The sequence below is a fragment of the Lagenorhynchus albirostris genome, chromosome 15 (genome assembly GCF_949774975.1).
Source record: "Lagenorhynchus albirostris chromosome 15, mLagAlb1.1, whole genome shotgun sequence".
Taxonomy (NCBI): domain Eukaryota; kingdom Metazoa; phylum Chordata; class Mammalia; order Artiodactyla; family Delphinidae; genus Lagenorhynchus; species Lagenorhynchus albirostris.
In genome coordinates this window covers 85,880,537-85,898,331 of record NC_083109.1, presented here as the reverse complement: position 1 = coordinate 85,898,331, position 17,795 = coordinate 85,880,537, and the positions used below count along the sequence as shown (strand labels likewise).

The following is a 17,795-nucleotide window of genomic DNA, read 5'->3' as shown; positions in this document are numbered from 1 at the left end:
GCAGATGCTCCCCGAGGGTCCACCCTGTGCCTGGCCCTACGCTACACGTTGGACAAACAGAGGGGCCTACACGGAGCTCCTGCGTCATTACAAACTGTGGGAAATGCGCAAAAGTTGAGGGCATAACACAGAGGCTCCTGGTTTCCATCAGGAACCGGTGAAGGCCTAGCTGAGGAAGTTGACACTTCAGCCAACCCCAGAAGGGGGTCAGAACTTGGCCAGGTGAAGTCCAGGGACAGCATTCCAAATGGAGGTCCTGAGGCTGGCCTCTCCTGTAGGGAGTCTTTCCCGGAACCCTGACAGAATGGAGGCCTCCTCCCTGGGCGCCTACAGCGCCCCTTCAACGCGTAATTTACAACACTTGCGTTGAAATGTCACGCTCCTGGATCTGCGTCCAGCACTAGATCTGAGTCCCCTGGGCGAGGGGCTGGGAGGGTGGGTCCGATCCTGGTTTCCCTGGGTGACTGACTAGCGATGCCCTCGGGGAAGTTACTCAGCTGCTTGTGTCTGGATTCTACCCTTGGCCAAGGAAGACAGCGATCTTACTGTCCTGGCGGGCAGTCCTGCGGCACAGAGAGCACTTGGCACGGTACCTGCAGACACTGGCACCGAAGCCCACAGCTACGAGAGTGATAGTATCATCTATCTGCCTGCATCATGGCATTGCTCACTTTGGAGCGCCTGAGGCCCCGCTGTGACACGTGCCTGAACTTCAGATCGAGATAAACGACGGTTTCCTTACAGGCCCTACTGACTTTAATGGGAGCAGGGCGCCTTACACCCGATGACCGTCCAGAGGGGTTTAAGGACACCCAGTGGCAGGCTAACGGCCGACAGAGGTCCCCTGAGGAGGAGCTGCGGTTCTAACGCGGGGGTGACTTGCCCGAGATCACCCGGCCAGCAAGCGGCCAGGCCAGGCTTTCGTCCTGCCTCTTCTAGCTTCAAAATGAGTGGCTTCTACTCATCACGACCCAGACACACGGCTGCTCTGGGCACGGGAGGGAAGGGTGTGCTTCCTCGCGGGAGCGCGCGCGCCTGGCAGCCCCACCTGCTCGAGGCCGCCACTGTCCCTGGAGAGGCGCCGCAGTTTGCTCTCCAGGTTCACGATGCAGGCTTCCCGCCGGACCATCTCAATCCTCATCTCGTCGTTCTTCTCCTCCAGCTCGCGGATCTGTTTCCTGTACTTGTCCTTTTCGATTAAGCACTGGGAGTACTGGGTCTGTGCCTCGTCCCGGGAATGGAAGGCCTGCCCGGAGGAGGAGAGGGACGAGGCCGATTGGCTCTTCGCCCCGACGCTCCCAAGTCAGACCCAGACGCCCACTCCCCAGCCCACGTGTCAGTCCCACGGCCTCTGGCCCTTTTCTGGACCCTGACCCCTGGGCGTTTCAGTCGATACCATCCTGAACAACACGTCACAGCCCCCGTCTGTCCAGCCCCGGCTGTGTCTCTTGGAGCCCACCCTCCGCCCTAGCGAGTGGCACCATTATTATTATTCCCACTTCACAGACGAGGCCTCCAGGGAGTGGCAGCTCGCCTGCAGCCATGCGTCTGAAGAGTGACGGGGTCTGGACCTGGCCATCTTACTCTAAAGCCGGGGCCGCTGGGCTCCAGCTCAGGCCCCCATGCTATTCAAACGAACTGGGATAGAATTCATTTTGGGAACGGAAGCAGGAAAGATGGATTCACGAGTGATTCCGGCGGAGTTAATGACACTGCCCCGGACAAAACCTCCTGCTGGACCCCACGGCCCGGAGCCCGCAGGCCTGCCGCGCAGCCGCCCTGGGCAGCCCGTACCTGGTCGCGCTCCCGCTCCACCTCCTCCAGCTGCAGCATGAGGGTGTTCATGCGGTGCTTGTACATCTCGCAGTCCTTCCCCAGGGTCGAGCACTTCAGCTGCAGGTCCTCCTTCTCCTCCAGGTACTGCGAGCACAGGGGGAGATCAACACACGCGTCAAGCGGTCATCAATCGGGGCCGAGAGCCGTTTTCTGGCTGCGTCTTCCCGGAGCCGGCCTGCCCCTCCCCATGGGCCTGACCTCGTGAGAGTCAGCTCTCTGACCAGAAGGGACCAAGGTAAAAGGCCAGTCCACCAACGGAGATTTGCTGTGGACCTACTACGTGCCAGGGAATGAGCGGGAGACAGGGTGGATGCCACGTGCGCCCTCCCGTGGCCTTCAGCCAGGGGGGAGACAGGTGCCGTGCTAACGCTTAGTAATTCACGAGCAACTGACGCACAGGGAATGTACACCAGGGGCCAGACCTGGTCCCTGGAAGAGAGTGTGGGCTCTGGAGGTTCCACTAACACACATCCGTGCCATACAGGGGTTCCCGGCCCGAGGTTGCCAGCTGGGTGGGTGCTGCCCCGACCGCCCATGGGGCCCACCTTGTCCCTCAGCTCCTCCGCCTGGCGGACCTCCTCCTGCAGGTTGTAGATCTTGTTGACGAGCTCCTGTCGGTCCTCCAGGGCCTCCTTGCGGTCATGCTCCAGGATGTCCAGGATGGCCTTGTCCGAGTCCGGCAGGCTGCGCTTCCCGGCCTGGGCGGGCGGGGAGTGCGGAAGTGGGGAACGTTTAACGGGGCGGGGGGCAGGGGGAGGGCAGGGAGTGTGGGGCCCGGGAAGGCGGCCGACAAAAGTGCCGGCGACACACTGAGCGAGCAGAAGGTTTTGTGCCAGGGAAGCAGAGAGAGGCAAGGGTCGCTGTCTCTCGGGGTCCCTAAGCAGCTTATCATTTACAAATTTTATCACCTGGAAAGCAGCATAAAGCCCACTTCCGCGCAGAAACATCCCGATGCCTGTCGTTCTGCCCCGGCTCTTATCAGAGCTCAGAGGAGCACTCGCTGCTGCTCCACACACTTCACAGGTGACAACAAAGAGAGGGCTGATCTGCCTTCCAGATGCCTCCCCCGAAATACCAATTAATCTCTCCGACTAAACCGGGACGCATCCTCTGCTCTGAACGAGAGCCTTCCGCGCCAGGCAGCCAATCCTGGGGGGTGGGGGGCATCATTCCGGAGGAAGGGGCGGGTGCCTGTTTTCTTTCCCTGCGTATGTATTTGGGGCTATTATTCCTCCGTACCTACAGATGATTCTGTGATGGCAAAGCGGGGGAGGCCCTTGAAGTTTTAACAAATCACACAGAGCTGAGAGTTGAGTTTCTTGGAATCTTGAAGGCAAGAAGATTTCTCGGATGTACTTTTCTCACAGCACCCAGGGCAGTGATTTTGTGTGAATGGCGATTTTCACGGAGTGCTTCAGCCAGGGGAACATCGCCACAAGTTTTATCTCACATAATGTCGTGCCTCTGAGAAGTGGGTGGTGCGGTCACCCCCGCTGACAGAGGAGGGACTAAGGCGCCCGAGGATGACATGAACTCTCTGTGGTCCTGCGGTCAGCAGGTGGTGGCTTTGGGACCCACACCCAGGCAGGCATGTCCGTCCCCGACCCTCCTCCCCCCTTGCGCCCACTGTGCCCGCACTGCCCTCACCTGGATGATGGACTGCAGCTCCTGGATTTTGGTCTTCAGCATTTCATTCTCCCGCTCCAACTCCAGAACTTGCTCCTTCTTGGGCCGGTTCTCGATGTCGTTCTTTAGTTTCAGCGACTGATTCCTCTCCAGCTTGCATTCCTCCTCCATCTTATTCAATCGGTGCTTGAGCTGGTCGATCTGAAACACCCACAGGGTGCCGAGGGGAGAAGGCAGTTGACAGGAGACATTTAGAAAAGGCAGTGCCTCCCAGATCCTACTGGACTTCCAGCATGAGCTGTGCTCTGCCCCGCTCTCTCCTTCCTCCAGTTGGTGACAGAGAAGGCCTCAAAGAAACCTCTTCCAGTGAAACAAACCACCCCCTCCTTGTTGAGGAAGAGGGTCCTGATCCATTAATTTAGAACAGTTCTAAAGCAGTTACGTCCCCTGGAAGACTCCCTCAGGCAACTTTTGTGGAGCAGAACAGATTACAGACTAGGATAAAAGGCACCCAACCTGGCGTTTCCCTGAGGTATGTTATCCATTTTAAAGGTCTTTTAGGATGGGTTTCAAACTCTGATCCTCAGAAGTCAAGATTCCCTCAAGAACTCTCATGTTATCGCAGGGAGCAAAGAGATGAGGCAGGGGGTGGGGGGGATCCGGGCCCCACCCTGACTTCACACCCCACAGTAGTTCTGCATATGCACAGGTTTTGGCCTCTTGTGTTTCACACAAGATTTTAGTTGAACAAATGGCATTGCTGCCACTGACAGGATCTCTGGCCTAAAGGACCTGCCCAGACCTAGTGTGTAAGAAAGAGTGGCTTCCTGGAGGAGGAGGCAGTTACTACCCCTGGAAATGGGACAACTTCTCCAGCTGTGCTGAGCTTCACCCAGGAGGCGAGTGTGAGGAACTGAGACCGGGAGGAAGCTTCTTAAACCTCTGTGACTTAGCCTGGCTGCTTCCCCAAACTGATCAGCCTTGGCCAAACACCTAGAAGAGGAAGATTGTTTTCAAGGTCTGCAAGGAGGAGGGTACCAAATGGGTGAGCGTCCTTTTTCAATTCTAGGCTTATGGGGGGAACATCTCAAGACATCTGGCAGGTGGAGGGTGACGGCTTCAGCAAGGAAGGACCTCGGCTGTACGTCCGTGGTCTGAGGGAAGGAACAAAGAGGCATGCAGGGAAGCAGCCCGGGCCTGAGAAATGGTCTAGGACTCAGCTGGCCAAACGTTCTTTCAAGTTCTAGATATGGTTTCTCACTGTTACTATATGGCCAGAAAAACATAAAACAGGAGAAAGTTCTAGGAGAGAAAGTTTTAAACCTCCGCCACAGGTTAACACCTCCAAATCCTAGATGAGACAGCACAGAAACCTTGCTTCCTGGTCACACACACACACACACACACACACACACACACACAGAGTCCTCCTTAGAGTCTTGGAAGATGAACCCAAGTGACCCGTTCTGGGTCTAGATCCCCAGTCCCATCCAAGTGGACACAAAGTGTGTGCTTACTAGGTCAGCCATCTTGCCAAAGACATATTTCAGCATCTCAGCAATCCTAGGGCGTAAGTATTATTTTCATTTCCATGTAACTGGCATTTACGAATGAGGAAACTGAGGCCAAGAACCCACTAAGTGGTAAAGCCAGAAGTCAGATTTGAAGTCAAAGCCAAAGGATTTCAAAGCTCTTGCGTTTTGCCTGCTATGCCACCGACTCAATCCACCTGAATTCTAGTGGACTGTTTACTGATCTGTCTGGTTCAACTAAATTGTAAGTGACCTGGGCACAAATCAGGTTATTTATGCCTATGTCCCCCGCAGTGCTTAGCACCGTGCCTTACACATGGCAGGTGCTTCATAAATGTTCTGAGGGTCTATTTTCCACCCAGCAGCCAGAGTGATCTTTCTAGATATAAATCAGCTGTCATTCGCAGCTCTCAATCCCTCAGTGCTTCCATCACTACTGGAATAAATTCCAAGGTTCTTACCAAGCCCCCAGGATCTGGACCCTGGCCGGCTCCCATTTGCTCATTTGGCTCCAGCCCCACTGGCTCTCCTGCTGTTTCTCGAAAACACCAAGCATGGCCGCTACCTGGGGCCTTTGCACTTGCTCCTTGCTCTTCCCCTGAGGCTTGCAGGGCTGGCTCCTCCCTCTCCTCAGATCTCTGCTCCTGTGTCTCCTTGTCAGGAACGCTTCCTGACCATCCTATTTAAAACAGCACCCCTCACTCACTATCCCTAAACTCTTTTCTCCCTCTTCTTAATAGCACTTATTACTACCAGCGATTGATGCATTTCTTTTCTGATTAGAATGTGAGCTCCATGACAGCAGGGCTTTGGTTTTGAGTTATGTATCCCTGAAAAAGAGGCTGGTGCAAGGCGGTGCACAATAAAAGGAATGAATGGGTTAAGCAATTCCCTTCTCCATCTCCCTTTTGGAAGTAAACTCATTAATGACATCGATCAGTTGGCTGCTGGATTGTTCACTGATAAGTGACTCTTCCACTGTGTCATGCTGCGCTTTGTGGATACAGCTGTGAAGGGCAGAGTCCTGGCCTCAAGGACCTCATGAATCCACGGGACAGGTGCTGTGCCCGTCTCCTCGCTGATTTTCCCGAGGGCCATAGAGCTGGGCAGGCCCTGAATCCTCCATCTTCCCCCTCACCCAGCACGGGTGCAGTGCCCACGAGCTGGGCCCATGTGCGCATCTCTGGTTCACGTGCCTAGTGGGTCCTCGCTCCGGAGCAAGTGGGAAGCTCCACCGGGCCCAGGTGCGCAAGTCTGCACGTCCTGAGCAGGACGTCAAGCTCACTGGGTCTGTGCGCATGTGCACACGTGCGCAGTGGATCTGGGCACTAAACTGCGGCGCCGAGCCTCGCTGGGTTGGCGTGCGCGTGCGCACAGTTGATCTAGGCTGCCGGAACTCCCGCGTCTTCCTTTCTCCCTCACCTGGCCAGGTGTTAAACCCTGCCCCTGCCTGCCTGGTGGCCTACGCTTCCCGCTCACTCACTTTGGCCCAGCAGCTCCCGCCACGTGCCCCTCACCTCGAGCTGGAGGTCCCGGCTCCGCATGACCGCCATGTTTTTCTCTTCGCTGAGCTGGGCGTAGCGCATGGCCAAGTTGTAGTTGTCATCCTTCACCTTGACCAGCTCGTCGTTGTAGCTGTCCCGCTCCTCCTTCATCTTGTAGTACCGGTCCCGGAAGGTCAGCAGCTCCACCTGTGTCAGCGTCAGCTGCTTCCTGTCGTCCTCCAGCTGTCGTGACTTGGCCAGCAGCTCACACCGCTGCAGGTCCTTGGCCTTCATCTGCTGCTGCAACTTGATGACCTCGTTCATCAGGAAGTGCGTGAGGCCCTCGTGGCCCTCCTCCACTGTGGAGAGGGGGGCACCCAGTCAGGCCTGAGGACTGGGGAGGGGAAGAAGGGGGTTCCAGACGTGGGGCAGGTGTCATTCGTTCACTCATTCACTCACCAACATTTTACTGAGCTCTTACTACCCATCAGGCACCGGGGATTCAGGGTGCGCAAGACAGCCTTGGTCCCGGTAGAGCTTATGTCTGGTAAGGGAGACAGACATCAAAAAAGCAAGTGATCACACGCAAATATAACTACAGATTGAGAGGACGGTACAAAGTAAAGGTATGGGGGACTGTGAGAGTGTGTAATGGGGTGGGGGGGACCAGATCCAGCTGAGTGGACAGAGGCATTAGAGAAGGCTCCTGATGGATGGGCTCAGGTATTGAGGAGAGAAAACACATTCTAGGAAGGTGGAACAACATTGCCAAGGGCCTATGGGAAGGGAAGAGGAACGTGGCACATTTCAGAAACTGAAGGAAGACCAAAGTGGCTGGAGCTTAGAGAGAGGGAGAGGCAGAAAGGTGAGGCTGGGAGTATGATCAGGGGCTGGACCATGTAGGGTCCTTGTGGGATGCACTGGGGTCTTCAGATGGCAACAATGGAAAGCCACTGAAAGGTTTTAAGTAGGGGAGGGTGATATGAGGAGTAGAGAACTCACTGGATCAGAGCAGGAATGGATATAAAGAGCTGATAGGGTTGCATGGGTCTTGACTAGGATAGGGGTGTATATGGAGAAAAGACTGATTTAAGAATATTTAGGAAGGAAAATTAAGATGACAAGATGACCACGGGCTCTGGTTCATGGGATACTGGCAGGAGGGTAGGCAAAGGAAAGGACAAGATGAAGAGGGTAGGGGGAGTTCCACCCCCCCCAACACTCATGGGGGATGTTCAGTAAACACCCACTTCTCTTGATTCAGTTTGTTCCTCTGTGACCTACATTTCATCATCAGGCAGAAATAAGTGGTTGACAGTTCCTAAGTGCCACCGGGGCACTGTCCTGACGTCACAGATCCTTAAGCTTAGAGCTGTCCCACCACTGGACACACACACACACACACACACACCCCTCCCATCACAGTCCGAATGCTGCTGGTAAAGCCACTTACCCACAATGGTGGAGAATCTACGAGTGGGTTCCTTTCCCGTCACCAGTTTGTACAATTCTGGGTAGTAAAATTCCAGACTCTCCAAGAAGGCCACGTAGCCCCTTTGCCCCTTCGTGTGTAGAATGTCCAGCAGCCGGCCTAGAGGAAAGGCCAAATCACTCGGTGGGCAGCAGCGTCCATGTCTCCAAATCCAGTCTTACGCTGGGCTCACATCCAGGCAGTACACTCTTAAGAAGAGAGTCTCACCACATCCTGTCACTCCTGAGTTATATCTTACAGTCCAGCTAATGTAAATCGAAGTGCCAGGCCCTCAGCAGGGACTGTGAGTGTTAGTTTCCTTTCTCCCAAAGACTGGTGGAACCAGAAGCAGCCATAGGAAACCAACAGTCTTAAAGAGCTTCCCAACTGGCCAGGGCTACAATTAACCACACAGGGTCTGTGATTGAAGGAGGACGGATGTACAGCAGTGGTTACGGAATAATATATGGTTCTCTGGGATTCAGACCAGGAAGATAAGTATTTGGGTGGGGAGCTAGGAAAGGTCCTAGGAAGCAGGAATAGCTCCATGTTCTTAGTCTGGGAACGTTTTTAATCTAAGTGTAATTTCCTTGGCAGTTTTCAGTTTTTATCCTACTGGTTCCACTTATTGTCTACATTTCTCGCCCCTTCCTTAAACATTTTATTTTCAGCTGTTTCTTCCCTTGAGGTCCTAAAACTCAATCCTTCCCCTAGGGTAGACATAATAAATAAATTTCATCTTGTGTCACCTGACTGTTTGTCACAGCTGCCCGGATTCTAAAGTTACATCCAGGCTCAGTAGGAAAACATGCTGGGATTAGTGATGTTTGTCAGGTATGCAAAAGAGAGTCATAGCATATGAGCTACTTATCACCAGTCATACTGTGGGCAAGTGAGTTTCAGACCTCTTCAACTGTGAACCACGGAAAGAGATGTATTTTACATTGTGACCGCATGCGTACACACAAAACATATTTTGCTACAAACATGTATGTGAATACACACACAGATGTATATAAAACCAAGATAGTGTTCACAGACCACACTTACTACCTACCTTTAATGCATGTGATAAAGTGTCATGGACCCCTAGGCGGTCTGGAAAAGCCTATGGACCCTTTACCAGAATAACATTTTCACACAGATAAAATGCACTGGATGACAAAGGGAATCAATCATAATAAGATACATGAACAAATATTAAATTTGCGACTCAGTAATAAATGTGCTTCTTTATCAATGCATCAAATAAGCCAATCTCTTGGCAGGTCTAATAACTACTATCATTTCAAGGGAAAGATGAGTATAAGTGATATTTGGAAATCTGTAATAGCTGTAATGTGATAAGAAGATATCTGTAATGTTTACTGTTGACAAGGACACAAGTGTTGCTAATCACTGTGATTTGTTGCCTACCTGCGTCCATAATTGAAGGGAACGCTAAGCCTTAGGTGGGTAAAATAAGGATGTAATTTCCCCCTGGCCAAGTTAATAGACCCTCTCTACCCATGGACAGTTTGGTGGGGGACCAGGGGTGGGGAGAGGTCTGTGGACTCTAGTTAAACATCCCTGACTGAGAGAAACGTCATTTTGCTACAGCTAACTGTAAGTTATCTCCTGAGGTTACCTGCCCGGTTGATCTTGGACGGCAGCATGGGAGCATTAAGCACTTCGTCTTCATCTTGTTCATCAATGACCTTGCACTGGCGCAGGTAGGGGGTGAGCTTGGCTGGGTTGATGTAGCGACTCAGCATGTGCCGGTTGCACTCCACATTCTCCCACAGGGCATCCTCTTCATCCTTCAGTGTCTGCATATAGTCATCCATCTCTGGCGCCCCTCCTTTTAGACATAAACCCCAACAAGGTTAATAAAAGAGCCTCACTGGAATAGCTCTATAAACTTTGGAGAGATCTCCAGTATCCACTGTTAGGTGAAAAAACAGTAGAGAAAAGCATATATATTCTACCTTTTTTTTTTTTTTTTTGCGGTACGCGGGCCTCTCGCTGCTGTGGCCTCTCCCGTTGTGGAGCACAGGCTCCGGACGTGCAGGCTCAGCGGCCATGGCATCATACTATATGCTTTCCTGTTTCCTTTTTTAACTTGCTTTTTTCTCTCTGCATTTACTGAGATTTATCTAGGTTGATACATACAGACCTAATTCATTCATTTTTAAAAACAGCTTTGTTGAGATATAATTCACGTACCATACAATTCACCTTTTAAAAGTGTACAATTCAATGCTTTTTAGTATAATCACAGAGTTGTACAACCATCAGCACAATTAATTTTAGAACATTTTCATCACTCCCCAAAGAAACTTCATACCCTTCAGTAGTCACTCCCCTCCAATACCTGCTCCTCCAGCCTTAGGCAACCACTAATCTATCTTCTGTCTCTGTAGACTTGCCTGTTCTGGACGTTTCACTTAAATGGGATCGTACAACATGTGGTCTTCGGTGCCTGGCTTCTTTCCAGGTTCATCCATGTTGTATGTAGCATGTTTCAGTACTTTTTATTGAGAAATACTTTCTCATTGTATGGATATATCACACCTTGTTTATTCACCCATTGATGACTTTGGGTTGTTTGGTTATTACAAATTATGCTACTATGAAGATTCATGTACACTTTTTTTGTCAACGCATGTTTTCATTTCCTTTGAGCAGATATGCAGAAATGGAACTGATGAGCCATAAGGTAACTCTATGTTTAACATTTTGAGGAACAGCTAAACTGTTTCCCAAAGTGGCTGCACCATTTTACATTCCTGCTAGCAATGTATGAGGTCCTAATCTATTCCTGCTAGCGATGTATGAGGTCCTAATCTATTCCTGCTAGCGATGTATGAGGTCCTAATCTATTCCTGCTAGCGATGTATGAGGTCCTAATCTATTCCTGCTAGCGATGTATGAGGTCCTAATCTATTCCTGCTAGCGATGTATGAGGTCCTAATCTATTCCTGCTAGCGATGTATGAGGTCCTAATCTATTCCTGCTAGCGATGTATGAGGTCCTAATCTATTCCTGCTAGCGATGTATGAGGTCCTAATCTATTCCTGCTAGCGATGTATGAGGTCCTAATCTATTCTTGCTAGCGATGTATGAGGTCCTAATCTATTCCTGCTAGCGATGTATGAGGTCCTAATCTATTCCTGCTAGCGATGTATGAGGTCCTAATCTATTCCTGCTAGCAATGTATGAGGTTCTCATTGTCAACAATTATTCTTGTCCATCGTGTTTAGTACAGCCATCTGAATGGCTGGGAAGTGGTATTTCACTGTGGTTTCGATTTGTTTTTCCCTACGAACTAATGACATTGAGCATCTTTTCATGTGCACGTTGGCCATCTGTGCATGAGAAATGCCTCTTCAAATCCTCTGCCCATTTTTAAATTGGACCTTTGTCTTTAATATGGAATTTTTCTGTGTTCTGGATACAAGTCAGATATATGATTTGCACATATTTTCTCCTATTCTGTTGGTTACCTTTTCACTTTCTTAAAGGTATTATTTGTAGCACAAAAGTTTTTAATTTTGATGTAGTCCAATTTCTTTTTTCACTTGTGCTTTTGGTGTGTATCTAAGAAACCATTACTTAATTCAAGGTTATAAAAATTTACTTCTACTTATTTTTCTAAGAGTTTTATACTTTTAACTCTCACATTTAGGCCCATGATGCATTTTGAATGAATTTTTGTGTATGGTGTGAGGTAAGGGTCCAACTGTTTTTTACATGTGGAGATTGAGTTGTTCCAGCACAATCTGTTGAAAAGATTCTTCTTTCCCTATTGAATGGTCTTGGCACCTTTGTCAAAACTCAATTTACCATAAACGTGAGTGTTCATTTCTGGACTCTCAATTCTATTCCATTGACCTATATGTCTATCCTTATGCCAGTACCACACTGTCTTCATTACTGTAAATGTGCAGTCAGTTTTGAAATTGGGAGGTATGAGTCTTCCAACCTTGCTCTTCCCATTTCAGATTGTTTTGGCTATTCCGGTCCTCTTGCAATTCCATATGAATTTTAGGGATCAACTAGTCAATACTTGCAAAAAAGAGTAGTTGGGATTTTGATAGTGAATCTGCTGCATATGTAGATCAATTTGAACGTATTACTATCTAGCAATTAAGTGTCATACTCCAAGAATACGGGATGTGTTTCTATTAATTTAGATCTTCTTTAATTTCTTTCAGCAATGTGTTGTAGTTTTCAGTGTACACTTCTTTTGCTAAATTTATTCCTAAGTATTTAAATTCTTTTTGATGGCATTGTAAATGTGAACTGTATTCTTAATTTTATTTGTTGAATAAAATTCATTGTTAACATATGGCTATGCAATAAATGACTTCTGTATATTGCTCTTCCATCCAGCAGATTTACTGAAATCATTTATTAGTTCTAATAGTTTGTTAGTGGATTTCTTATGATAGGATGTTTTCTATATGACTTTCCTATATATAAATGTCATCTGCAATTACACTGTTTTACTTCTGTCTTTTCAATCTGGATGGCTTTTCTTTTTCTTCTCTTTTTTTTCCCCTCTAATTTCCCAGGCTAGAACTTCTAACACAATGTTACATAGAAGAGGCAAGAATGCACATCCTTTTCTTGTTCTTTTTTTTTTTTTTTTGCGGTACGCGGGCCCCTCACTGTTGTGGCCTCTCCCGTTGCGGAGCACAGGCTCCGGATGTGCAGGCTCAGCGGCCATGGCTCACGGGCCCAGCCGCTCCGTGGCACGTGGGATCTTCGTGGACCGGGGCACGAACCCGTGTCCCCTGCATCGGCAGGCGGACTCTCAACCACTGCGCCACCAGGGAAGCCCCCTTTTCTTGTTCTTGATCACAGGGGAAAAGCATTCAGTTTTCACTGTTAAGTATGATGTTACCTGGTTAAGTGTGTGTGTGTTTCAGACGTTCTTTATCAGGCTGAGGAAATTCCCTGAGTATTTTTGTCACAAAAGGATGTTTGATGTTGTCAAATGCTTTTTCTGCATCCAACTACCATATAGTTTTTAGTTTTGATTCTATTAATATATTACATTAATTGATTTTCAGGTATTAAACAAACGTTGCATTCTTGCTGTGACTCCCAGCTAGTTATGGGCTTGTTGGATTTGGTTTGCTAGTATATTTTTGAGCATTTCGGCATCCACACCTTATGGGAGATGTTAGTCAGTAGTTTTCTTTCCTCGTGATGTCTGACTGGTTTTGACATCAGGGTAAATTTTGCCTCATAGAATAAACTGGGAAGTGTTTCTTCCTCTTCTACTTTTTTGGAGAGTTTACGAAGAATTGGCATACTTTTGTCTTTTGTTTGGTAGAGGTCACCAAGGAAGGCTTTTCTTGGTAGGTAGGTTTTTTTTTTTTTTTTGCGGTACGCGGGCCCCTCACTGTTGTGGCCTCTCCCGTTGCGGAGCACAGGCTCCGGACGCGCAGGCTCAGCGGCCATGGCTCACGGGCCCAGCCGCTCCGCGGCACGTGGGATCTTCCCGGACCGGGGCACGAAACCGTGTCCCCTGCATCGGCAGGCGGACTCTCAACCAATGCACCACCACGGAAGCCCCAGTAGGTAGGTTTTTGATTACTAATTCTTTACTTGTTGTAGGTTCCTGTTTTTCTTAAGTTTCAGTAATTTGTGTCTTTCTAGGAATTTGTCCATTTCATATAAGTAACAGAATTTATTAGAAACAACTGTTCATATTATTCCTTTATCTTTATTTTGCCTCTTATTTCTGTAAGGTTGGTAGTAATGTCCCTTCTTTTATTTCTGATTCTAGTAATTTGGATCATCTCTCTTTTTCTCTTGGTCAGTCTAGCTAAGGGTTTGTCAATTTTGTTGAAATTTCAAAGAAACAACTTTTGGTTTCATTCATTTTCTCGATTGCTCTTCTCTCCTCTAACTCGTTTATTTTCGTCCTAATAGTATTACTTCCTTTCTTATCCTTGCTTCAGTTTTCGTTTGCTCTTCTTTTTCTAGTTTCATAAAGTGGAAGGTTAGGTTACCGATTTGAGATCTTTTAAAAGTATTAACACTTATAGCTATAAATTCCCTTCTGAGCGAGCACTGCTTTAGTGACACCACTTAAGTTTCAGTATGTTGCATTTTCATTTCCGTTTGTCTCAAAGTAAATATTCTATTTTCTTGTGTGATTTCCTTGACCTATTGGTTATTTAGAAGTGTGATGTTTAATTTCCCATATTTGTTAACTTCCCAAATTACTCTGTTACTGATTTTTAATTTAATTCCATTGTGGTTGGTAAACATACTTTGGATCACTTCAATCCTTTTAAACTTACTGAAGTTTGTGGTATGGACCAGCATATGAAGAATATTCCAGGTGGGGGCTTGAGAAGAGTACTATTCTGCTGTTAGGTGGCACGTACCATAGACAAGTCCAAGTTCAAGTCTCCTATTTCCTTGTTGATCTTCTGTCTATTGTTCTATCCATTATTGAAAGTAGAGTATTAAAAATCTCCATCCAGCTATTATTGTTGAATTTTACATTTCTCCCTTCAATTCTGTCAGGTTTTTTTTTTTTTTTTTTTTTTGCAGTATGCAGGCCTCTCACTGTTGTGGCCTCTCCGGTTGCGGAGCATAGGTTCCGGATGTGCAGCCCAGCGGCCATGGCTCACGGGCCCAGCCGCTCCGCGGCATGTGGGATCCTCCTGGACTGGGGCACGAACCCGTGTCCCCTGCGTTGGCAGGTGGACTCTCAACCACTGCGCCACCAGGGAAGCCCCAATTCTGTCAGTTTTTGCTTCATGTATTTTGAGGCTCTGTTGTTTGGGTTAGGTTATATCTATAACTGTTATAACTTCTTGGTGGTTGACACTTTTATCATTATGAAATCTCTTCTTTATTTCTAGTAACACTTTTGTTTTAACGTCTATTTTGTCTGATATAAGCCACTCTAGCTCTTTCATGATTCTTTTTAGCATAGTCTATATTTCTATCCTTTTACTTTCAACCTCCTTGTACCTTTGGATGTAAGGTTTTTCTCCTGTAGATAGTACACACGTGATCTCGTTGTTTCAATCTAATCTGGCAATCCCTTAATTTTTATTGGTTTATTCATTTTTAACTGTTGGATGTATTATTCCATTGCAAGAATATACCATAATTTATTTCTTCATTTCCCTATAATGGAGATTTAATTTCCCCCCAGTTTTTTACTTGAAAATTTAGCACTATTTATAATAGGAAAAAAACGTAGACAATCCAAACATTCTTCAGCAGATACTCCATGATCCTCTTGCATATAGAATAACATTTTGAAAGTATGTGGTGACATAAAAAGATCCCAAGACATCGTTTATTTAAAAAACTAAAGGGAGGGAGGGAGACGCAAGAGGGAAGAGATATGGGGACATATGTATATGTATAGCTGATTCACTCTGTTATACAGCAGAAACAAACACACCATTGAAAACCAATTATACTCCAATAAAGATGTTAAAAAAAATGAAAGTAGATACGTACACACGTACATGTGGTATAATTAAAAAACTAAAGGGAGGGAGGGAGACGCAAGAGGGAAGAGATATGGGGACATATGTATATGTATAGCTGATTCACTCTGTTATACAGCAGAAACGAACACACCATTGAAAACCAATTATACTCCAATAAAGATGTTAAAAAAATGAAAGTAAATACGTACACACATACATGTGGTATAATTAAAAAATATATTTGGTCATTGCCCCTGGTTCCCAGCACAGAGTGACAAGAGTGTGAATGCTTTTTGTATGGTAACAAGATAACTCTTGGGTAAGGGGCCCCTAGTAGCTTTAGGATGGGAGCTGAATGCCAGAAGAACCAGGCAAGTGATTAGAAGGTTGTAACTTTCAGCCCCACATTCCTGCCTCAGGGGAGGTGAGAGAGGCTAGAGATTGAACTCAGTCACCAACAGAGAATGATTTAATCAATCACACACGTAATAGCACCTTGACGAAAATCCCTCAGTGATGGGGGGCAAAGAGCTTCCAAGTTTCTGAATTCAAGCACACGCTGGGCGAGTGGCTCATCTCAGCTCCATGGGAACAGAGGCTCCTGTGCTCGGAACCCTTCCAGACCTCCTCATATGTGTTTTCATTTGTATCCTTTAAAATCAACTGTTATAGTAAGTATAGTGTTTTCCTGAGTTCTGTGAGCCATTCCAGCAAATTACTGCACCTGGCGAGGAGGCTGTGGGAGACCCTGACTTAGAGCTGCTCAGGTAGAGGGCAGGTGGCCCTGGGTTTGGGGCCACCATCCTGGGGGGGCCAGGCTTGTGGGATTGAGCCCTTAGCCTGTGGCATCTTTGCTGCCTCTGGACAGTTAGTGTCAGAACTGAACTGGATTGCTGGACACCCAGTTGGTGTCAGAGAACTGGTGGATGTGTGAAACAATGACACGTATTTGGTGTCAAGAAAACACTGTACATTTGGTGTCAGAAAAAATATCACAACACAGTATAAACTCATTCATGTAATGCAATACCTATAATTATATAGGTAGGGGTGTGCATGTGTAGGGGTGTGTGTGTGTGTGTGTGTGTGTGTGTGTGTGTGTGTGTGTGTGAAAGAGAAGGGGAGAGAGAAATAGGGAGAGGGGAGGGGAGGGGAAGAAGGAGGGAGGGGAAAAGTTTGAGAGGATCTGATTATACTGATTCTATCTAAGAAGAGGGAGGAATTCTGAGGTTACTGGCCAGGAGGACTTGGACGTTACCTAAACTGTTTTAGCGTTTACAACACACACACCTATCAGTGTATTATGTGTATAGTTTGAAAAAGGAGAAAAAGAAAAATGAACAAAGACGACAGCCAAGTCTAGGGAAATAGATACGCCGATATGTAACACCTGCCTTCCTGCCCACGCCCTCAGGTGGCCACAGCCCTGACATCCTGTTTGTACCAAGTAAACCCTCCAGCCACAGCCAACTGACCTGCTCCAAGAGGACCAGCCCTGAGGCTGGGTGCACTCGTCCAATCCCTTGACCTGGGAATTTCCTATGGGCCAAAGAGGCAGCGGGGCGGGTGAATGTGCTGTGGGGAGTTAGCTAGAAGGTGGCATCAGGGAGGCCACAGTGGAGGCTGGAACTTGTCCACAGTAAAGCAGAGCCCCAGGCAGCTCGAGGCTACGGAGGCGGAGGGAGCTGGTCTGCCAGGTGGAGCTGCAGTGAGAGACCCCGAGGGCCCCTGAGAAGTGGCCAGAGTCCTCTCTCTGGGTGTATAGCTCTACTTCCCAGCCCTGTAAGCCTCGGCCACATGTGATGTCTGGTCCTTGCTACAGACCTTCAAGAATCTCCCCATTAATTTCAGCTAGAGACTCGTGCATGAATATTCAACAGAGGCATCGTGTATCCGAAAAACCTGGACACCCTACAGACGTCCCGACACAAGTAGTGGGGGTCAATAATGTGCGTATTCAACGATGGCATACCCTACAGCAGGGCAGGGGAAAAGAACTCCGGCTTATGCGTCAACACGGACGGACCTCGGGGAGGTGACGCTGAGTGTAAAGGCAAGTCGCGAAAGATTACGTGCGATAGGGAAGCGCCCACGAAATTTCCCAAACATACGCAACTGAGCTATATGGTTGAGGACATACTGCAAAACTATACTGAAGAGCAGGGGTCTGATAAACGTCAGAAGGGTGAGGGCAGCAGGACGGCTGTGACGTGGTGGGACACATAGGTGACACGGCTGATCCTGGGAAATACTGCTTCAGCTGGGACACGCGTGTCCATTTTACTGTTCTTTGTTTCACTGATACACGTACACATTTTTATGTGTGCGTGTGTGTGTGTATAAAAACGTATGAAATATTTCATGGGCAGAAACTTTGGAGAGTGTAGCTAGG

General features: G+C 48.0%; 1 protein-coding gene across 4 annotated transcripts in view; it reads right to left on the bottom strand.

The window, feature by feature from the left end:
* The window catches only part of CARD11 (caspase recruitment domain family member 11), a 110,322-nt gene that overhangs the window by 20,331 nt on the left and 72,196 nt on the right, over positions 1-17,795 (bottom strand). For all 4 annotated transcript variants that reach the window (XR_009535375.1, XM_060123364.1, XM_060123363.1 and 1 more), the window contains 7 exons: positions 9,577-9,789; positions 7,932-8,069; positions 6,512-6,837; positions 3,484-3,663; positions 2,382-2,534; positions 1,795-1,920; positions 1,049-1,246 (listed from right to left, as the gene is read on the bottom strand). Coding sequence is in view for 3 of the 4 variants with exons in the window: in XM_060123364.1 (XP_059979347.1) it covers positions 1,049-1,246; positions 1,795-1,920; positions 2,382-2,534; positions 3,484-3,663; positions 6,512-6,837; positions 7,932-8,069; positions 9,577-9,789 (1,334 nt within the window). In the remaining variant the exon portion in view is untranslated. The remainder of the gene's footprint in view (positions 1-1,048; positions 1,247-1,794; positions 1,921-2,381; positions 2,535-3,483; positions 3,664-6,511; positions 6,838-7,931; positions 8,070-9,576; positions 9,790-17,795) is intronic.